Genomic DNA, 17,664 nt, shown 5'->3' with positions numbered 1-17,664 from the left:
GCATAGTGTAAGAGAGGGGTGCTGTGCTAACAACCGCTTTTACGCCATGCAGTGGCAATCAGCTTTGCATTGTTTGCTTCACACGGAGGCGTCCTTGTTCTGATACGATTGCATACCAGGCTATCAGCTGGCCGATGGCTGAGATGTTGAGGGGGCCAAGGTATGCCGCCCCGCTCCCCAACTTGCGGGCCTCTCCCCCCTCGCCACGGCCGCAATAAGCAGAGCAACTAATTGTTGGCCGCCGTCTCATCCTTTTCTCATTCTTACCTTGATGCAGCAAGCACCAAGGCCCGTTGCCCCGCACGGGCGCCCATCGTCCGTTGCTCACCACACGGCATTCAGTACTATCCCGCCATGCCGCTCACGGCCCGCTCACCCGCGCACCAGCCGTCCAGTGCCGGTGTCACCAATCGATTTCACTACCTGGGATAGTTCATACTGCCCCTTCCTTTGTAGACATTATCCGCCTTGTTGCATCACGCAATATATGCGCTAAAGGGCTTCTATCAGTCCTATGGCTTGATCAGCCCGCGCGCAGTCAACACCTAGCAGAAGATCACGCGCTGCACCTCCTCCATATCCCTGCCTGCTTTCAGCACCTAGCAAGGATGATGACGATTCCCGCTGTCCTCAATCACTCCAGTAACCCCTGGCTCTGCAGCGTGCCCGCCAGCCGGGCCAGCTCCTGGTGCACTGTGGCGACTGCCGGCCGTTGTCTGGCGTCGTGCATGCAGCACCACAGCCCCAGCTTCAGCATACGCTCAGCCACCTTCATGTCCCAGGCGCCCGCACTGGCGTCCACAACCTGCACAAAGAAGCAGCAGAAACAGACTGTGAATACACGGGCAGCATGAGTACCGTAATAGCCTCCTTCACTTCCTCCTCGTCAACCTACTCCTCTCCTCCGCTTCCCCCTTCTGACCGCACGCCAGCCCCTGCCTACCTGCGGGAGCTTGCACTCCTCCAGTGCCTGCTGCACAGCACGAATAATGTCCTTGGGGTCTCTCCCCAGCACCAGCTGCAGCAGGCACAGCCCTAGCGCCCAGGCGTCAGTGGACGGGCTGCTGCGGCCCTCGGTCTTGTACTCGGGCGCCAGGTAGGCCCACGTGCCCACCGCGTTCTCATCAGCGGCGCGGCTGGCGCCTGCGAGCAGGTCAGGTGGATAGACCACAAGCAGTACCAAACTTTTCAAGGGAGGGGTGCTCACCTGAACCGTGCGCGTGCTGTTTGGCTCTCATCGGTCTGTTGTGCAGCTTTCGTTTCAACCCACACCACCCGCCGTCAGTGCCACGCCGCTCGCCGCCCGTTCACGGCCCACTCACCCGCGCGCCAGCCGTCCAGTGACGCGAGGCCGATGTCACCGAGCTTAGCGTCCATGTTACAGTCCAAGAACATGTTGGCGGGCTTGATATCGCGGTGCACGATGCCCAGGCTGTGCAGGTACTGCAGAGCGTCCGCGATCTGGGTCGGGGGAGGGGGAAGGGGTAAGTCGGAGACCTCAACCGGGACTCAGAACCGGGGAGAAGCCGTCCATGCAAGACAGGACGGACAACAAGAGTGGCACCAGGTTTATGACTCGGGTGTCGGCAAGCCAGCTCGTGCACACGAGCTGCGTGTGCCACTGACGCTCACCCAGCTCTCTGCACCCAGCTCACCTGTGCTGCCACCTTGACGCGGGTGGGCCACAGCAGCGGCGGTGTGGACGCCATCTGCATCATCAAGTCCAACAACCACGGGTCCGTACCGGTCAGGATGCGCACGGCTGGACAAGGACAGCAACAGCGAGATGCAACACCTTTGCACCGAAACTGCAGCCATCGCACCTCGTTACGCAAGCACCCCCGCTGGGACCACACACGCGCACGCACCCTCCGCAGCAGGCGGTCCTCCAGGTTGCCGTTGGTGAGCAGCTCATACACAAGGCACTGCGTGCCGTTGCCTTCGCTGCCGCGGCTGGCGCCCTTGGCGGCGTCCCCCGTGAAGCCCAGCAGGCGCACCACGTGCGGGTGCTGGATGCTGCGGGCCAGGCGCACCTCGTTCAGGAACTCCGCCATACCCTGCAGCCCCTGCTTGTCCAGCACCTGCACAATGCACACACGGGTCCATGGCTTCATGGCGTCAGGCTTTGGCGGCGTGTGTGGTGGATATGGGTTTGTGTAAGTGGATTGTGAGGGGATAGAGCAGGGTGTCTGGGTGCTGGTGTTGGCAAGGGGCGGCCGGGAAGGTCCAGGGCAGGTTAAAAGGGTGCGGGCGTCGCACCTTGATGGCGACCGGGGTATAGTTGATCATCGCTCGGTAAACCTTGCCGAAGCCTGCACATTGCAAGGTGACGGTCAATCAACGCTGTTGCGCCAGTGCATGGGATCCAGTACCAAAAATGGACTCCCCGCCCCTGTGCACAACCAGCACTGCGGCTGGCCCTGTACTCTGCAAGGCCAACCCACCTCCTTCCCCAATCAAGCACAGCTTGTGAAAGCCGCCTGTGGCCGCATACAGTTCGGCTACGCCGTACTCCGCTTGCTCCTGGAACCGTCCCGCCATGTTTGTACACTCCGTGCCGTCGGCAAGGCGGGTCCCCTGCAGGCTTCCCAGCGCTACAAGCTTGTCCCGCGCATTGTAGGAAATTATCTGTGCTCAGAATGACTGTCAACTATCGCAGCCCCAAGCACAAGTTGTTGAGGACCGGCACGTTCGCTTGTGCGGGCTTTTGTGCTAACTTATGTCCTCCTCGCCTTTGCAAAGTACTTCAGATGTATCACCAAGATGTTTACAAGAGTGAACTAGCCCCGGAAGTGAGCACAAGCCGAATGAAATATCGCGGTGCAGCTGGGAAGCTGAAGAAACCAGTTCGCTTCTAAAAGCAACACTCGATAAATACTAGTTACGTTTAGTAAATACTACACTGACCTGTCTCCTCACGACGCACAGCGCAAAACCAGGCACCACCGCGTGGATTCAATTTCAATCTTGCATGAGTTAGCGTTGTCGCAAAGCAGATTACGCATTACTACGCAAGAACTGGATGTTGCCTCCCTCATGGGGAAGGTACGCGAGAAGTTTGAGGAGGACTGGGCTAGCAACAGGTTAGAGGTTAATCCACGGGATTTTGTGACGCAAGCAGGGGTCAAGCCTGGCGTGAAGATATGTCGTTACAAGCATTGGATGGGGGAAACACGGCACACGCAAATCTACATTCCTCGAGCATGGCATGTCTCCATGATGAGATTCAGGATGGGCGTGTGGATGATTGAGGCTAACAACCCACGCGGTGCGCAGGGTGCGCACAGGGAGAGAGCACAGAGAGTATGTCCGCTTTGCCACGCTGATGGGGAGGAGCATGTAGAGGATGAGAGGCATGTGCTGCTTGAGTGCAAGGCGTACGATGATATCAGAAGCACGCTGTGGGAGGTGATTCCCGCGACTATGATGGACGCGATGGCCAGTGGTGACCAGAGGGGTTTAGCGCGTGTCATTCACGCGATAAGGCTGCGACGTAACGACCTTACGGCACGACCAATTTAGATATATTATTGCATGAACTGTTTTGCTTTTTGAATAATCCTTTTGAGACTAGTTTTGGCGGTCCATGAGCTTCCTGGCTCGTTTGGACCAATCTACGAGCATGAACTTGTAACATCAATCAAAGCAGATTGCAGCAGTGATGACAGGTCTACGACCTTTGGTTTTAAGGGCATCGCCGCGGCTGGCCCCACAGCTGCCCGTCTATCGCACGCAGTATCGCACGCTCTCCGTCGACCCTTCGCAAACAACTGTTCGGCCTGCACTACAGCTAGTAGGACTGCGATGCCATGGCAGCGCACAACGAACGAGAGTATGCGCGGCGTCTGCCACAGCACAGGTGCAGGCGGTCGCGTTGGCACCTGGAGAAGCGCCTGCCACGTCCCCGGACTCGCCACTGGGACTAGTTGACGTGCTATCCACGGGTTCGCGCCTTATCACAGCTGCTCAAGCTGCATGGGCCCAGGTAGGATACATGACAGCTGCAACAGCCGTGTGGAATAGTGCAACGGCGCCAGCGCCGCCAGGGCGCAGACGTACGGCTGGTGAGCCTCAGCGGTATTGTGCAGGCACTGTGAGAGCGCGATTGGGACATACTTCGGCCCAGGAGTTCACGCCGCACGCATAACACTCGCATGTTAAGCTGTGGTGTCCACGGTTCTTGATGTGTGTCCGGTACACAAGAACAGAGGCGGCTTAACGGACTGGGACGCCGCTGCTATGCAGGCCTTGCGGCCCGGCGACACCGCCGTTGACGCAACCATGGGGAACGGACATGACACGCTGTTCCTGGCACAAGCTGTGGGACCAACTGGCCACGTGATAGGTTTTGATATCCAGGTGTATATACTGGGAGTTGTGCAGTCTGTACGCTGCATGCAGGCGTGTGCACTGCTGAGCCGCCAGTCCCCCGCCACCAGACAGACATGTGCTGATGTGCCTCATCCGCTTAGCGCGGCCAAGCCACGGCTCACATTGCAGCCCCGCCTGAACGGCTGCAGGAAGCAGCCACCGCTTCCACGCGGGAGCGGCTCGAGTCGCACCTGTCCGCGGAGGTCCGGCCGCGCCTGTCGCTGCACACCGCCTGCCACAGCCGGCTGCAGGAGCTGGCGGGCAGCGGGCGAGCGCGTGTGGTGGCGTTCAACCTAGGCTACCTGCCGGGCGCCCCCGACAAGCTGGTCACCACCACCTCCACCAACACTACCGTGGAGGCGGTGGAGGCAGCGCTAGAGGTGGGTGCGCGTGGTGTGCATTAGGGTACGCTGCGGAGGAGCGGTGTATTGGCTCTTGCAAGCGCATACTCTGTATGTACCGTATAGGAGCGAGTTGCAAGCCTTGCAACGGCCGCTGCTATCCTGGCCAGCCCGGCATGGCATGATGAGCATATTGCAAGCCCTGTGTCCGCAGCTGCCTCGCTGCATGCCCCATGCTGGTTTTGGGTACACTTTTACTGCTTATGCGCTGCTGATTGGCGGCCGGGCTGGGGTGCGCACGGCATCCAACATCGTTGTCGCCACTTTGCCACGCATCGCAGGTTGTGATGCCGGGTGGGCTGATCACCATCCTTTCATACACCCGCCACTCCGGCGGCTTGGAGGAGTACGAGGCGGTGAAGGCGCTGACGTCGGAGCTCAGCCCCAGCTACTGGTGAGCGACAGGGAAAAATACCACCTTGCAGAGCAGGATTCGCAAAGACTCTTAGGGGAGGTTGAGGAGCGGCCCTGGGGCTTCGCGGCACAAGCATAGCGGTGTGATTGTGCGGCCCCGCTGCCTCCTATCACAGGACTGCCAGCGAGACGCGGCTGCTGAACCGGCCCACCGCGCCCATACTGCTTCTCTTGTGGCGGCGAGACGACCTGCTGCCGGCACGCATCCGGAAGTAGCGGCCTGGCGAGGGGGCTGAGGCGCCGGCAGGAATGGATAGGCGACTGCTGAGGGCGGGGACGTCCGGGCTGGTAGGCTGGTAGTGCGCGCAGACCTGTGTCACCGGGGTGCGGAGAAACGAAACACCCGCTGAGTGTGGCGGGGGATAGCTGCTGGAGGCTGCGGTGTGGTGGTGCGAGTGTGGTTACTTGAGTGGTTGCATACTAAACAGCACAGGAATGCGACCGAACGGTATGCTGCACGAGTGGGCACGCCGCATTTATGGATTCAGCTGAGAGGACCGAGGATAGCACATGCGAACTGTAGCATGGCCTGGGAGCTGCGGCAGCGGCTCAGAGACCTGGCGGCGGTGCAGGGCCTGTGCCCAGCAGTGCCGGCGTGCATGTGCGTAGCCGAGGAACCAGGCAATGCCAAATCGAGGAGAGCGCGGCGCCGCCCAAGAAGCGGTGCCGGCGCGCAGGACCCCAGGTTGAGACCTGTCGGTGTCTGGTTTGCGGTCTTTGCTGGCGAGCATAGCATGGCACGGTGTGTGGCTTCGATGCTGCTTGGTTTGTTGCCTGCTGTGCGTGGCTCGTGAACTGCGTCAGCAGGTCCCTCTTGTAACCAATGCAATCTGTGTGTGTGCTTGCGAGCTGGACGTGGCTGGACACATGGCGCGCGGTGCCTTTACAAACCGACCCGGCTATGTTCCGGGAGATGAGGTAGTATCGAGACCTTCTGCTTCAGACATTGCATCAAGAGGCGTGGGCGCAGCTCACTTTTCGCCTTGAGAGGGAGAGCCATTCCTGCCTTGTCAGGCTCTTCCTCTCAACCGCAGCCGTTTCTTTACTCACCAACGACCATGAACTACGTTGCGCATCGGAGAAGGCAATCTCAGATCGTACTAACCGACAGCGCCTGTTCCCACCCAGTAACCCGTTCTGTTTCCTGCTACCGCGACCGCCAGCCTCGCCACGCATACCCCACCACTCACTCACTCACCACCTCCCTCACATCCCCCGGCTACTGCCTTACCCCACCGGGCACCCACAACAGCTCTCAGCCGTCCAGGGGCGCCGCGGTGATGCTGGCCTCCCAGTGCGTGGCAATGCGCTGCATGCGCGCAATGAGCAGGTAGACGTACAGGTGGATGAGCACCACGTAGGCGAACACGCCCAGTCGTGCCAGCGGGTACTGCCGCAGCACGTAGCTGGTGGTGGAGGCGGTGGAGTCCAGGAAGTTGGCGGCGGCCTTGACGGCCTTGCCCACCTGCGCGAGGCCGCAGAAGGGGCACCAGGGCCACGGGAGAAGAAGCTGAGGCGCACGCGTGGGTAGCAGGCAGTGGTCCCGCTTACCCAACCCGGTCCAAGCCGAGCTAGATCGCCAGTCTGCAGCCGTCAGGCGGCGGAGCGGCCACGCACCTTGTTGTTCCTAGCCAGTCGCTGGTAGGGCTCTCCCAGTGCGTCCATAGGGATGACGTCGTGGGCCGCCCCCGCGGACGCCAGCGAGCTGGTGGGCAGACCGCCGCCGCCACCGCCACCCCCGCCCTGGCCCACCGTGGCCCGAGTCAATTTGGCCAGCTCCTGCATTGAGCAGGCACTGGATTGTTTGCAGCGGCCCCTGATGTGTGACCAACCATGCATGCTCTTCACCCACAGCCCATGCTAGCCAGCGGGCACGGCGCTGGTGGCCGCACCTGGCGCACGGTCTCCAGCTCTCGCTCCGTCTTGAGCTGCTGCGCCGCCTTCTCCGCTGCCAGCCGCTCCAGCTGCGTCTGCTTGAGATACAGCATGTCCGACACCTCCCGCAGCTGCGCCTCCAGCTGGGCAGTGTCCTGTGTAGCATGCCATACACGCACACGCGCGCATTCATTGCATGTTGTGGCTTGTCGTGCACTGTCGTGCCTTGCAACATGAGCGTACCGTACTCCGCTGCGTTTTGCATCAACAGGCCAGGAGCAAGCTAAAAGGGACTCCCCATCCCGCCGCCGCACGCCGCGGCCTCGCACCTTGCGCTGGTCGATGCTGTGCCTCAGCGCCTCCAGCTCCGCCGTCATGGCCGCCACCTGCGCCTGGCCCGCCTCAGCAGCCTGCTTCGCCAGCTCCGCCGCGCGCTTATGGTGGGACAGCTCACCACGCAGCACCTCCATCTCAGCCGCCGCTGCCGCAGCGGCCGCCGCGCTCTTGGCAGCCAGCCCCGGTGAACGCATCACCGGCCCCTCGCCGTCCGTGCCCAAGCCGTCCTCCACCTCGACGCCCGCGTCCGCCAGTCGGCGACGCAGGGACTGCACCTGTGCAGCCAAGTCGTTGCGGCCGCGAGTGGCAGCCACCACCTCCTCCTCCAGCGCTGCACAGTAGGATGCAAGCACGCGCGCAAAGGTGGTCACTCCAGAGGGCTTGGGCAGCTCAAGTAAAGAGTCAAGGCCGGTCAAAAAATTTGCTAGCACGTGTGCGCAGACTTCAGCACTTCACCATGCTCCAGCCTCCACAAGCACGCTCCACACGGTTGCTTGGGGCATTTACCAGGGCTGCTCGCATGAAGACAGCCCAACTCACCCCGGGCCTTGCGGTTAGCGTCCTCCAGGCTGCGGGTGAGGTCACCCAGCGCCGCCGTGCTGCCCGCGATCTGCGCCTCCAGGTCCGACTCACGCGCGGCCGCTGCCACTCGGCTGGCCTGGTGCGCCTTGCGCTCCGCCGCCAGCCGTGACTCGGCGGACGACAGCTCAGCGCGCAGCGCTGCAGTTGCGTGAAGAGGGGCGGGCCAGGTGACACGCGGCTGCTTCATAGCCATACGGTACTCGCCCCTGCAACCTGCTGCCAGCTACACTTTCCAGCCACCGGGCATGCTGTTTTTGTAACTCCCCTTGAAGACTGTTTCGACCACCCCTCATCCCGTCTCCTCACCCCCCGCCACACACACCGGCACTTGCCCCACCCGTTACGCCGCGCACGCACCGTCCATCATGCCTCCCTCGCGGTCGTTGTGCTGCTCCATGAGCCGCCGGCTGCTCTCCTCCAGCGCCGCCAGCTGGCCCTCCAGCAGCAGCACCTGCCGCTGGCTGGCCTCGTACTTGCCGCTCACGTCCGCCAGGCCCGACTTGGCCACCGCCAGCTGCGCCGCCAGGGTGGACTCGGAGCTGGCGCGTGAGTGCTGCAGACCCGACAGCTCCTCACGCAGGGAGGCTACCAGCGCCGCCTCCTGCTGCGCCTTCACCTGCAGGGAAGCGCGGAGATGCGTAAGTGGGTTGTGGGGCCAGCGGGACGGCTCCCGCCTCACTAGTCAGGGCGAGGTGACGAAACGAATGAATAGGAAGTTAGACCTTTACACAGAGACTTGCCTCTGCGCGCGCCAGCATGTCCTCCAGCTGCTCATTCTCCAGGCGCGACGCCTCCAGCCGCTTCCTCAGCTGCTCCACCGTCCGAGTCAACGCCTGCACCTGCCCCGCCGCAGGCCCACCGCCGCCATCACCACCAGCGGCTCCAGGCGCCGCCCCCGACACGCCAGGAGCCGCACCTGCTTCCGACTCGTCGCCGCCAAGGTTGAAGAATGATAGCGAGTTGGTGACAGCGGCTGTGGCGGAAGCTAGCGTTGCAGCCGCCATGGCTGCAGCGGCACCCGGCGTGACCGCGGCGGCTACACCAGATGCGCCTGCCGCGGGCTCGCCGGAGCCGCTCCCTCGCCTTGGCCCCACAGCCGCATCGTCGGCGCCTGAGCTGCCCACACGGCGCATGGAGGGGCCACCGGCAACAGCAGGTGCTGCTGACGTGGCATGACCGCTGGTTGTGGGTGCGAGTCCTGAGCTTCCGGGCGGTGGCGTGGTTGCTGCAGCCGCTGTGTCTACACTGGTGAGCGCAGAGCCCGTAGCGCTCGCTTCGCTGGACCCGCTTCTGTGGTGTGTCCCAGCCGGAAGACTATGACCAGCATCGAGGTCCGCATGCGGCTTGTGTATGGACTGCGAGGCTGCAGATGAATGCACGACATCGCTGGCCGTCGTTGCAGGAGCAGCTAAGTGCGGTACATAGGCTGATGCGCCAACAGGCGGCCTTACTGCACCGCTACCGCTGATACGCTCTGTCCCTCTAGCACCGATGCCGCTAGGTGGTGCTGGCGGTGCCGAGTAGGGCGCTGGTGCCGCTGCCGCTGGTGCTGCAGCGCCGGCACTGCCTGTGCTCGGCGGTCCTCCTAACATTCCAGACAGCGCAGCCTGTGAGCTGCTAGGACTGATGCCGGCTATGTAGGTGCTGGGTGGCGGCAGAGGCGGTTTACTGCCGAACGGAATGGGTGCGTCAGACTTGACCGTGAAGCCGCCATCAGCACCCCGACCGCTCGTGCCCGCAGCCGCAGCTGTGCTGCCTGAGTAAGCGCTGCCGGACCCCAGTCCAGGATGCGCAGCGCTGCCCAAAAGGTGGGAATGGCTAGTGGTCGTTGAGGTCTGCTGGTAGGGGTAGGCCGTGTACGCGGTGGCCTGCAAGGCAAACGGCGTGTGGTCGGGCTGCCGTCGCGCCAGTCAGCGTGGGCAGCTCTGCCCAACGTGCCGTCTGGCTGAGCAAAGCAAGCCGTTCTTCGCCTGCCCCCTGTGGCTTCCACTTAAAGCGCTCCGTGTGAGCGGCCGCGTACCTGGCCAGCAGAGGGCTGCGCGCGTGGCGCTGCTGCGGGGGCACCGCCAGTACCTGGCGCAGCGAACTCGCCCTGGAAGGTGGTGTCCGGCGCCTCGCCTGCACACAAGCCCGCGGTCCAGACAATGGCGCATCAGGGGACAGCATCAGTACGCAATGTGCAAACTTGGCCCGCGAGCGGGAAAAGCCCAACTCCACGGATCGAGCGCAACACCTGTCACTCGCCTTCTGTCAGCCCGAGCGTTCCCACAGTCTTGGACACGCTCTTATCTACTGCTTCCAGCAGCCCTTCTGCGGCTTTCAACCAGCTCGCCATTGCCTGAAGCAAAATTCACGCAGGAAATTACGTCGACCTCCTGATTGTCTATTACGCCATGTGGCTCAGAAGTTCAACAAGCATACTGCAAAAGCACAATGCTCACCTCGGGAACACGGGCAGATGGGCAGCTGGCGAACACAGATGGTGTCGCCGTGTCGGTTGACAACCAGCCCCACCAGCGAGCAAAAACTTGCATACATATACTGTTCTCGAACCCATCCTCACGCAGTATTGGATATAATTGACACTGATAAGAGCTGATACAAAGAGGACCATACCTGCTCGACACCTGCGCTTCTCGTTGACCCCGCCTCGCTGTATAAGGCGTCCCTTGAGCCACTGCAAGCTCGATCGCAGCAAGTAAACTCAGGAATGTATGGTTATCCCCCGCCCGCTTACGGCGCGCCACCAGCGGGATATGGAGCGCCCGCGGCGCCATCGCCATACGGTGCAGCACCTCCATATGGAGCCCCTCCGGCGCCTGCGTATGGAGCCTACGGAGCGCCCCAGCCGGCCTATGGCGCGCCACCGGCCCCGGCATATGGAGGATATGGAGCGCCCCCGGCTCCAGCCTATGGGGCACAGCCTGCTTATGGGACACCATATGGAGGTAAGACTTGGTGGGGAACAGTGCCCATCTCGCCGGTCGCGCAACAGCTCCAGGCAGCCGTCTGTGCCTCGCTGTAAAACACCCTGCCACCCATTGTTGACATGTGCATTGCAGCTCCCCAAGCCACTTCAGCCTATGGCGCACCGCCGCCTGCCGCAACCCCGGCTCCAGCCCCCGCGGCCTCAGCTTCCTCCAGCGCCTACCCCTCTCTGGCCGCCCCGCCCCCGCCCGAGACGGTGACCGCCAGCAACTCCGCCGGGGCACCCAGCTCAGCCCCAGCATCCCGACCCACCTCCGCCTATCCCACTGTTGGCGCTTCCGCGACACCTGCCTTCGGCACGCCGAACGCGCCCGCGCCTGCGCCCGCTGCATCACCCTACGGCGGAGGCTACCCGCCCCCGCCCGCACCTGCAGGCCAGGCACAACCGTCGGCATACACGTACGGCCAGCCGTCCGCGAACCCGCAGCAGCGTCCCGCCACGGCGCCGGCCCCGGCCTACATGCCGCCGACCACCTACGCGCCGGCGCCCACAAACGGTGGGCGGAGGCGGCGCGCGCTGCTGGTGGGATGCGGCTACCCCGGCACCCGTGAGGCGCTGAACGGCTGCCTGAACGATGTGAACTGCATTAAGGTACGACCGGGATTGCCGTGTGAAGGAAGGTGAGCGTTGGCTTCGGCCAGGGCCTGGTGACACCAGGGGCCCTGTTCCTATTCCACGGGAGGGCTTGCAGTTGGTTTAACAGATGTGGTTCTCAGCAGTCTCGGGTGCTCTGCGTACCGGGCTCGTTTGCGCCGCGCCACCCGCTCTCGCCCGTCCCCGCCTCCCGCAGTTCTGCCTGATGAACCGCTTCGGCTTCACGGAGCAGCAGATCCTAATACTGCGTGACGACACGCGCCAGCCCGACTTCATTAGCACCAAGGCCAACATCTTCCGGGTGAGCGGCGTGGCATGGTGTCGCATTGACGAATCGCCGCGCTGGCGAACGCGATACGCGTGCAGGAACACCTTAAACTTGTCTGTAGGACATGTCAACCTAGTATCACCTGCGCTAACATGCGTATACTGCCGTGCCGTGACAGGGCATCCAGTGGCTGATGACGGACCAGCAGCCCGGTGACTCGCTGTTCTTCCACTTCTCGGGCCACGGCTCGCAGCAGTACGACCGCAACGGCGACGAGGAGGACGGCTACGACGAGACCATCTGCCCCACCGACTTCCGGCGCGCGGGCCAGATTGTGGTAAGCAAGACGTGCGCACAAACATCCAGCTCCTTCAAATGGGAGCGCTGCCCGTACCGTAGGCAGTCCTGCTCGCTCTGTGACCACGGCTTGCTTAACCCGCTCACGCATCCTGCCTTGCCCACTAGCCAAGCCAGGCCCCCAATCTACCACCTGTGTAAATCCTTTTTCTTTCCTCACCTCCGCCTCACCTCTTGCAGGATGACGAGCTGAACCGCATGATGGTCCAGCCGCTCATGCCCAACGTGACGCTTCACGCGGTAATTGACGCGTGCCACTCCGGCACGGCGCTGGACCTTCCCTACCGCGCAAAGGTCGACCACAGCGGCCGCTGGTACTGGAAGGGCCGGGCGCGCTACGACAAGTGCACGCGCGGAGGTGAGCTCCGGGTGGGGACTGGATAGAGTGCCGCATGGGCACGCAGGGTTTGCAGCGCCACACAGGCTCAACGAAATGGGGCCGGGTGTGCTATTGGCGGAAGTCTGGAGGTACTGGAAATGCCCGGCACTGGACTCACATGACTGCTGACACTGACAGGCACGGCGTTTCAGTTTGGCGCTTGCAAGGACAGCCAAGTGGCGGCGGTGAGTCCTGCAGCAGGACATCCGCAGGCAGGGCTGGCTGTGTGTTGCCTGCTGTATCTCAGCGCTCGCCTTCGTTGCTCCTGACTCGCTGCCCTTGTGCACGCTTCAAATGTCAACTCCAGGACACCAATAAGCTGTCCGGCAAGGCGTACACGGGCGCCGCCACCTTCAGCTTCATCGAGGCCATTGAGAAGTATGGCGTGCAGCAGGTGTGTGCGGCGGGGTTAGAGCCAGGGAGCTGCAGGGCGGGCGACTGGGCTGGATGGGTTGTCGAGCAGCCGTACGGCGCCAAGGTGCGTTTTCCTTACTTGCCGTCAGGTTTGTTTAGCTTGCGTGCGTCACGTGACACGAAGTCCCCACAATTGTCTCGGCACTGTAATGTTGCAGACATACGGCGTGCTACTGGGGCACATGATGCAGACGCTGCGCGCCATGAACGGCGGCATGGTGTCCAGCGGCGCCACCGGCATTCTGGCCAGCCTGTTGCTGGGCAGCAGCATCAGCAGCGGCCAGGAGCCGGTGCTCAGCTGCGACAAGCAGGTCGACCTCTATGCCAGCCGCCTTAACATCTAAATTAATATTGGCTGAAGCCGTGCCGCGTCTGCGAAAGGCCGTCGGAGTACTCCGTGAGCCAGGATGGGCGATGCAGGCTATGGACGGATGGAACTGAACACAGTCATTTGTGTGACATTGAATACGCATTGTGAGCACCGGAGACTGCTTACCTCCTTGGTTCTTAGGTCAATGTGATGGCGTCGAGGACAGTAGGCTATCTGGTTTGGGTCGGATGAAGCGTACAGACAGGAACATCATCACGTCAGCCATTGTCGTCGGCTCGCCGCCACCGCAGGGACCCCTTGCGTGGGAGTGACCGCGATGGGCACTTCACACCAGCAACTGCTGAGCCCAAAGGATTTCGGTAGACTAATATGCATTGTATTTACGGTGCTCAAGAAACTCGCCTGGGGTTTCGGGTCATCGGACGGCGGAGAGTGGAGACGCAGTCATGGGCGTGTTGATAATCGCAGGCAGGAGTTCAGGACTTTGCTGTGGCAGGCTTTTCAAAAGTGTCAATTGCACCGTTATGCGAGGGTGCTCGCGCCAGTCGTGTTTACCTGTTAGGCATTTAGAGGCTGGTAATCTGGGGTCGTGTGTCGGGGCCTCTCTTATATGTTAGCGGGCTGCGGCGGCCGTACGTTGGGCCCCAACGGAAGCAGCAACGGCCCCTGGTGATGTGTACCGTCCGCCTGCCGCTAAAGTCCTCAGAATATGTACTCGGGGTGAACAGGAATGTAATGCTGATGCGCAAGCTGTTTGCCTAGATGAGGGGATATCGCGTGCGGCGCCGCGCTGGAATAGGATACTGGGTTGCGTCACGTGCGTGTATCGCCGGCCTACACCACGCGGTAACCCCAACCCAAGGCGGGGCCTGCTGACCCCAGGGCCCCAGCCCTGGCCCCCCGTCATCCCCGGGTCGGGCCCTGTACGTTATTTGAAGGCACGAGTACACCAGCTCTATCATGAGTGTTTCCGCGGCGTTCGTTGATACATTTATTCAGGGCCCGACATTGGTATGGAGCGCGTGTCATTGGCTGGCCCCGGGCATCTGACAAACGTCGCCCGGCGGTACCTGCGTTTGCAAACTGCGCGAATCTAAGTTGTGACAACTCACTCATTTACACAGGCAAAGGGGACACCTGCCAGAACCTCGCCTGAGACAAGCCTCTGACAGCAGACGGACTTCTAACGAGTTTCTATCACCTAGGCCGAAACCGACACAATGGCTGCGCCTCTCGCAGAGCTGGCGCAGCAGCAAACTGCGAAGCTCGTCTTGCTCGGCGAGATGGGCTCGGGGAAGTCTTCCTTGGTGCTTCGATACGTCAAGGGCCAGTTCTTCGACTATCAAGTACGCGTTGCAGCAAGAATTTGTAGCGCGCAGGCCAAGGCGTGCGTTGGCTGAGGGCGTAATTTTACCTGCAGCTTCACTCCTCGCACAGGCCTCGACCGTGGGTGCTGCGTTTCTCACAAAGACGCTGCCGGAGCTCAACGTGAAGTTTGAAATATGGTGAGGGTCTCTGTGATGTCCTACAGGAGCAGCGACGTGTAATAAGGGTTTGGCCGGTCCTTCCAATGCTTCGGTTGAGGATCTTTTCGGTGTGCAGGGACACGGCCGGTCAGGAGCGCTACCACAGCCTCGCGCCAATGTACTACAGGTAAGCCTGGCTGGCGGGCCGGGAGGAGCCAGGGACCGGGCGTTGGTGCTGGGGGCCCTCTAGTCTGGTTACTCCCCGCTGCACGGTCGCCTCCCAACAGCGCTGTGCCCATGTGATACGCACGCCGCGCGGCGCCCTGCTGAATTTTTACAGGGGTGCCGCGGCAGCCATCATCGTGTACGACATCACGAGCCCAGACTCGTTCACCCGCGCGAAGTCGTGGGTGCGTGAGCTGCAGCGGCAGGGCAACCCCAACATGATTATGGCGCTGGCAGGTGCGTGCGGTGACGGCGCATGATACACCTCTTGCCGACGGCGCACAGCTCACGCCGCTACTAGGGACTGTGCCGTGAGGCACTGGGCCCTGGCAATAGAGCTTCGTGACCTTGTTGACGACCTGTGCAAGATGCAGTATGGCTGATGGTCTGGCCCGCGCAGAACTGCTGCTTGGGGGGTCCACCACTGTGATAGCGCCGGTCGCGTGGCCGCAGTGAATGGCGTCAGTATCTGGCATACTCTCAAGCCAGGGGACTGAGGTTATTCTGTATGCCCCTCTCATAACCCAATCCAGGCAACAAGGCAGACCTGGAGGGCCAGCGCGCGGTGACGGTGGAGGAGGCGCAGGCGTACGCGGCGGAGAACGGGTTGTTCTACGTGGAGACGTCGGCCAAGACGTCCGCCAACGTCAACGAGCTGTTCGAGGAGATTGCCCGGAAACTACCCAAGCCGGAGGCGGCGCCCCGGCCGCCGCAAGGCGGGATCGTCCTGTCAGAGAACCAGCAGCAGCAGCCCAAGAAGAGCACTTGCTGCTAAGAGCGGCTTCGGCTCTCGGTGGAGCAGGGGCCTGGTTGCATGGCAGGTGGTGTGCCTGGCGGCTCCGGGACAGAGCAGGAGCTTAATGATGGGCTGTTGCTCCGGGTGCATGGACACTGGGTGGCTCGTTTTGCAGTGGAGGTGGGGCGTGTCTGGCAGGTGCGTGCACGGATGTGGGGGCAGCCTTGCGGCGAGTGAGTTTGTGAACAGAGGACGGTGTTAGGCATTGAGTGTTCTTCTTTGACAACAGTTTGGGCATTTTTTGCAGCGTGCAAGGAAACAGAAAGTCCAAGACGTCGTGAGGGGAGCAGAACGCTAGTGGCGGCATGCGGAAACAAAATGATGAAGATGCGGGTGTGTTCTCCAATACGGTAGATTCGGTGCGTTGTGTTGCTCCCTAATTGCGCTTATTAATCTGCTCTCTTCCTACTGCATGTGTTAAGCTTGGAGGCAGCTGATTATATGTTAATGAAAGCCGCCGCTGTGATTGCAAGAATGGCCATGCACATCCTACCCGTGCTGCATCCTAGGTCACTAACCCCTCCGTCAATCCAACATAGCACTGAAGCACGTGCCCGATGCACGCCCCTTATAACCCAGAATCGAACATTCAGTGTGAGCAGTCGCCATGCTCATTACCAACTCAGCTGGAGGATTGACGAACGCTTCTGTTCGGGCAGGGGATCTGGGGATGTGCCACTCTCTCACTCTCGGGACTCCCTCCCCTCCCCTTCGCCCTATTCCATCGCACACCGCACACACAAGCAGCTCAAGGGTGGCGTAAATCATAATGTGGGAGATGAGCCCTTCACATCTACAATTGGAATTCCGTCAGCGGTCTCCGGATAGTCAAGTACGGCAGTCAATATTCTTTGCCGTATCCTTCAACACTGCTGGCGGACTGGGGCAGTGGGGCCTTGTCAATTGAACCAATACGGTATCACGAGCACCAGTCGGCGCCAGACCCACGCGCAGCCTCCATCTCATTCGCCTAAGGCCGCATCACTGCATCACGTCCTAGACTGGCGCGGTGATGGGGTCCTTGTCCAGCGCGGCCACGCCCCCGTTGGTGCTGTGGCATGCCACCGCGTGAAGCATTTGTGTAGGCGGAGGTCAAGAGGCTGCGCGTGTCTGTGGGCGGGGGTGCGGTGACCGGGTGACGTGGCCCAAGCTGCCCAACAGTTTGGTGGATACTGTCACCGATGGGGAGTGCTGTGAGGTCATCTTGACTTCTTGAGGGGATGCAAATTATGCCTTTGACAGTACCTGAGCCCGCGCGTTGCTTGGGGAGCGGCAAGGACCACATCACCACAGGCACCGCAGGGCTAGCTGGTGTACTGCTGTATCCTTAGCTATGGCAGAACTCATTCGCCACACGGCAGTACACCAGTCCGCCCCAGCCCCAGCTGCCAAGCCCCTACCTTGCGCAGCTCCACGCTGGCCTTGCTGTGAACTGTGAAGCTTGCCCTCCAAGGTCATGGGGCACTGCGGGCGGGTGGGAGGAGCGGGCGCTGCATAAGGGAAATTGGTGAGTGCACGTGCACCCGTTGCAAGGGTGCAGACGGTCAGACGGAGCTGGTTGGCTGCAAGGCTGCCGCTACGAGCCTCCCCTAGTTGCAAGCAAGGGGATTCTAAGGGCGGACGGGCGGCGGACTGAGGTGTGCGATGGGACAGGGTTTAGGCGGACTGAGGTAGAATGTTTCAGGTGGCCGCATGCAGTACCGTACTGCATTCGCACGACCGTATGGGGCAGGTCTTGACATCCTTGTCAACGGACAAGTCGGGGCAGTTTTATGTGGCGTGTCTGGCTAGTCAGGGTATGTGTGGGTGCGAGGCGGGCGGGGGAAACGTTGTTTGCACTACAGCCTTGACGTAACCGCCCGTGAA

The 17,664-nt window shown here is 61.6% G+C and overlaps 5 protein-coding genes across 5 annotated transcripts; 3 read left to right on the top strand and 2 right to left on the bottom strand.

Moving 5' to 3' along the window:
* Window positions 1-241: 241 nt before the first annotated feature.
* Window positions 242-3,091, bottom strand: CHLRE_12g517600v5 (uncharacterized protein). The gene is made up of 8 exons (XM_043068327.1): window positions 2,908-3,091; window positions 2,445-2,577; window positions 2,260-2,312; window positions 1,869-2,081; window positions 1,656-1,709; window positions 1,323-1,461; window positions 944-1,143; window positions 242-805 (listed from the first exon to the last, which is right to left on the bottom strand). The coding sequence occupies exons 2-8, from the start codon at window positions 2,539-2,541 to the stop codon at window positions 635-637; spliced, it is 927 nt and encodes a 308-aa protein (XP_042918422.1). The 5' UTR covers window positions 2,542-2,577; window positions 2,908-3,091; the 3' UTR covers window positions 242-634.
* A 340-nt stretch (window positions 3,092-3,431) lies between these two features.
* On the top strand, window positions 3,432-6,018 carry CHLRE_12g517550v5 (uncharacterized protein). The gene is made up of 5 exons (XM_001696903.2): window positions 3,432-3,985; window positions 4,246-4,359; window positions 4,521-4,751; window positions 5,054-5,166; window positions 5,303-6,018. The coding sequence occupies exons 2-5, from the start codon at window positions 4,282-4,284 to the stop codon at window positions 5,400-5,402; spliced, it is 522 nt and encodes a 173-aa protein (XP_001696955.2). The 5' UTR covers window positions 3,432-3,985; window positions 4,246-4,281; the 3' UTR covers window positions 5,403-6,018.
* Window positions 6,019-6,057: 39 nt separating this feature from the next.
* CHLRE_12g517500v5 (uncharacterized protein) lies at window positions 6,058-10,392 on the bottom strand. Its single transcript, XM_043068326.1, has 9 exons — window positions 10,224-10,392; window positions 10,000-10,097; window positions 8,720-9,847; window positions 8,337-8,595; window positions 7,938-8,117; window positions 7,391-7,728; window positions 7,079-7,216; window positions 6,804-6,965; window positions 6,058-6,651 (listed from the first exon to the last, which is right to left on the bottom strand). Exons 1-9 carry the CDS (start codon window positions 10,312-10,314, stop codon window positions 6,442-6,444), a joined length of 2,604 nt encoding a protein of 867 aa, XP_042918421.1. The 5' UTR covers window positions 10,315-10,392; the 3' UTR covers window positions 6,058-6,441.
* A 158-nt stretch (window positions 10,393-10,550) lies between these two features.
* On the top strand, window positions 10,551-14,276 carry CHLRE_12g517451v5 (uncharacterized protein). Its single transcript, XM_043068325.1, has 8 exons — window positions 10,551-10,927; window positions 11,042-11,559; window positions 11,759-11,863; window positions 12,009-12,167; window positions 12,368-12,545; window positions 12,705-12,751; window positions 12,874-12,960; window positions 13,139-14,276. The coding sequence occupies exons 1-8, from the start codon at window positions 10,690-10,692 to the stop codon at window positions 13,322-13,324; spliced, it is 1,518 nt and encodes a 505-aa protein (XP_042918420.1). The 5' UTR covers window positions 10,551-10,689; the 3' UTR covers window positions 13,325-14,276.
* A 54-nt stretch (window positions 14,277-14,330) lies between these two features.
* On the top strand, window positions 14,331-16,386 carry CHLRE_12g517400v5 (uncharacterized protein). The gene is made up of 5 exons (XM_001696905.2): window positions 14,331-14,657; window positions 14,749-14,816; window positions 14,914-14,964; window positions 15,118-15,239; window positions 15,536-16,386. Exons 1-5 carry the CDS (start codon window positions 14,532-14,534, stop codon window positions 15,775-15,777), a joined length of 609 nt encoding a protein of 202 aa, XP_001696957.1. The 5' UTR covers window positions 14,331-14,531; the 3' UTR covers window positions 15,778-16,386.
* Window positions 16,387-17,664: the final 1,278 nt, after the last annotated feature.

The sequence above is a fragment of the Chlamydomonas reinhardtii genome, chromosome 12 (genome assembly GCF_000002595.2).
Source record: "Chlamydomonas reinhardtii strain CC-503 cw92 mt+ chromosome 12, whole genome shotgun sequence".
In the NCBI taxonomy this organism is placed as follows: Eukaryota; Viridiplantae; Chlorophyta; class Chlorophyceae; order Chlamydomonadales; family Chlamydomonadaceae; genus Chlamydomonas; species Chlamydomonas reinhardtii.
This window is presented reverse-complemented; position numbering and strand designations above follow the sequence as displayed.

Coding starts and splice junctions, on each gene's coding strand:
- CHLRE_12g517600v5 (XM_043068327.1), bottom strand. CDS start 2,541: ATGGCGGGACGGTTCCAGGAGCAAGCGGAGTACGGCGTAGCCGAACTG. Junction 2,313..2,444: donor GTGCTTGATTGGGGAAGGAG/GTGGGTTGGCCT, acceptor TGCAATGTGCAG/GCTTCGGCAAGGTTTACCGA. Junction 1,144..1,322: donor ACTGGACGGCTGGCGCGCGG/GTGAGTGGGCCG, acceptor ACCTGCTCGCAG/GCGCCAGCCGCGCCGCTGAT.
- CHLRE_12g517550v5 (XM_001696903.2), top strand. CDS start 4,282: ATGGGGAACGGACATGACACGCTGTTCCTGGCACAAGCTGTGGGACCA. Junction 4,360..4,520: donor TGATAGGTTTTGATATCCAG/GTGTATATACTG, acceptor GAACGGCTGCAG/GAAGCAGCCACCGCTTCCAC. Junction 4,752..5,053: donor CGGTGGAGGCAGCGCTAGAG/GTGGGTGCGCGT, acceptor CACGCATCGCAG/GTTGTGATGCCGGGTGGGCT.
- CHLRE_12g517500v5 (XM_043068326.1), bottom strand. CDS start 10,314: ATGGCGAGCTGGTTGAAAGCCGCAGAAGGGCTGCTGGAAGCAGTAGAT. Junction 10,098..10,223: donor AACGCTCGGGCTGACAGAAG/GCGAGTGACAGG, acceptor GCTTGTGTGCAG/GCGAGGCGCCGGACACCACC. Junction 9,848..9,999: donor CGCAGCCCTCTGCTGGCCAG/GTACGCGGCCGC, acceptor TTTGCCTTGCAG/GCCACCGCGTACACGGCCTA.
- CHLRE_12g517451v5 (XM_043068325.1), top strand. CDS start 10,690: ATGTATGGTTATCCCCCGCCCGCTTACGGCGCGCCACCAGCGGGATAT. Junction 10,928..11,041: donor TTATGGGACACCATATGGAG/GTAAGACTTGGT, acceptor TGTGCATTGCAG/CTCCCCAAGCCACTTCAGCC. Junction 12,168..12,367: donor GGCGCGCGGGCCAGATTGTG/GTAAGCAAGACG, acceptor CACCTCTTGCAG/GATGACGAGCTGAACCGCAT.
- CHLRE_12g517400v5 (XM_001696905.2), top strand. CDS start 14,532: ATGGCTGCGCCTCTCGCAGAGCTGGCGCAGCAGCAAACTGCGAAGCTC. Junction 14,965..15,117: donor CTCGCGCCAATGTACTACAG/GTAAGCCTGGCT, acceptor GAATTTTTACAG/GGGTGCCGCGGCAGCCATCA. Junction 15,240..15,535: donor CATGATTATGGCGCTGGCAG/GTGCGTGCGGTG, acceptor AACCCAATCCAG/GCAACAAGGCAGACCTGGAG.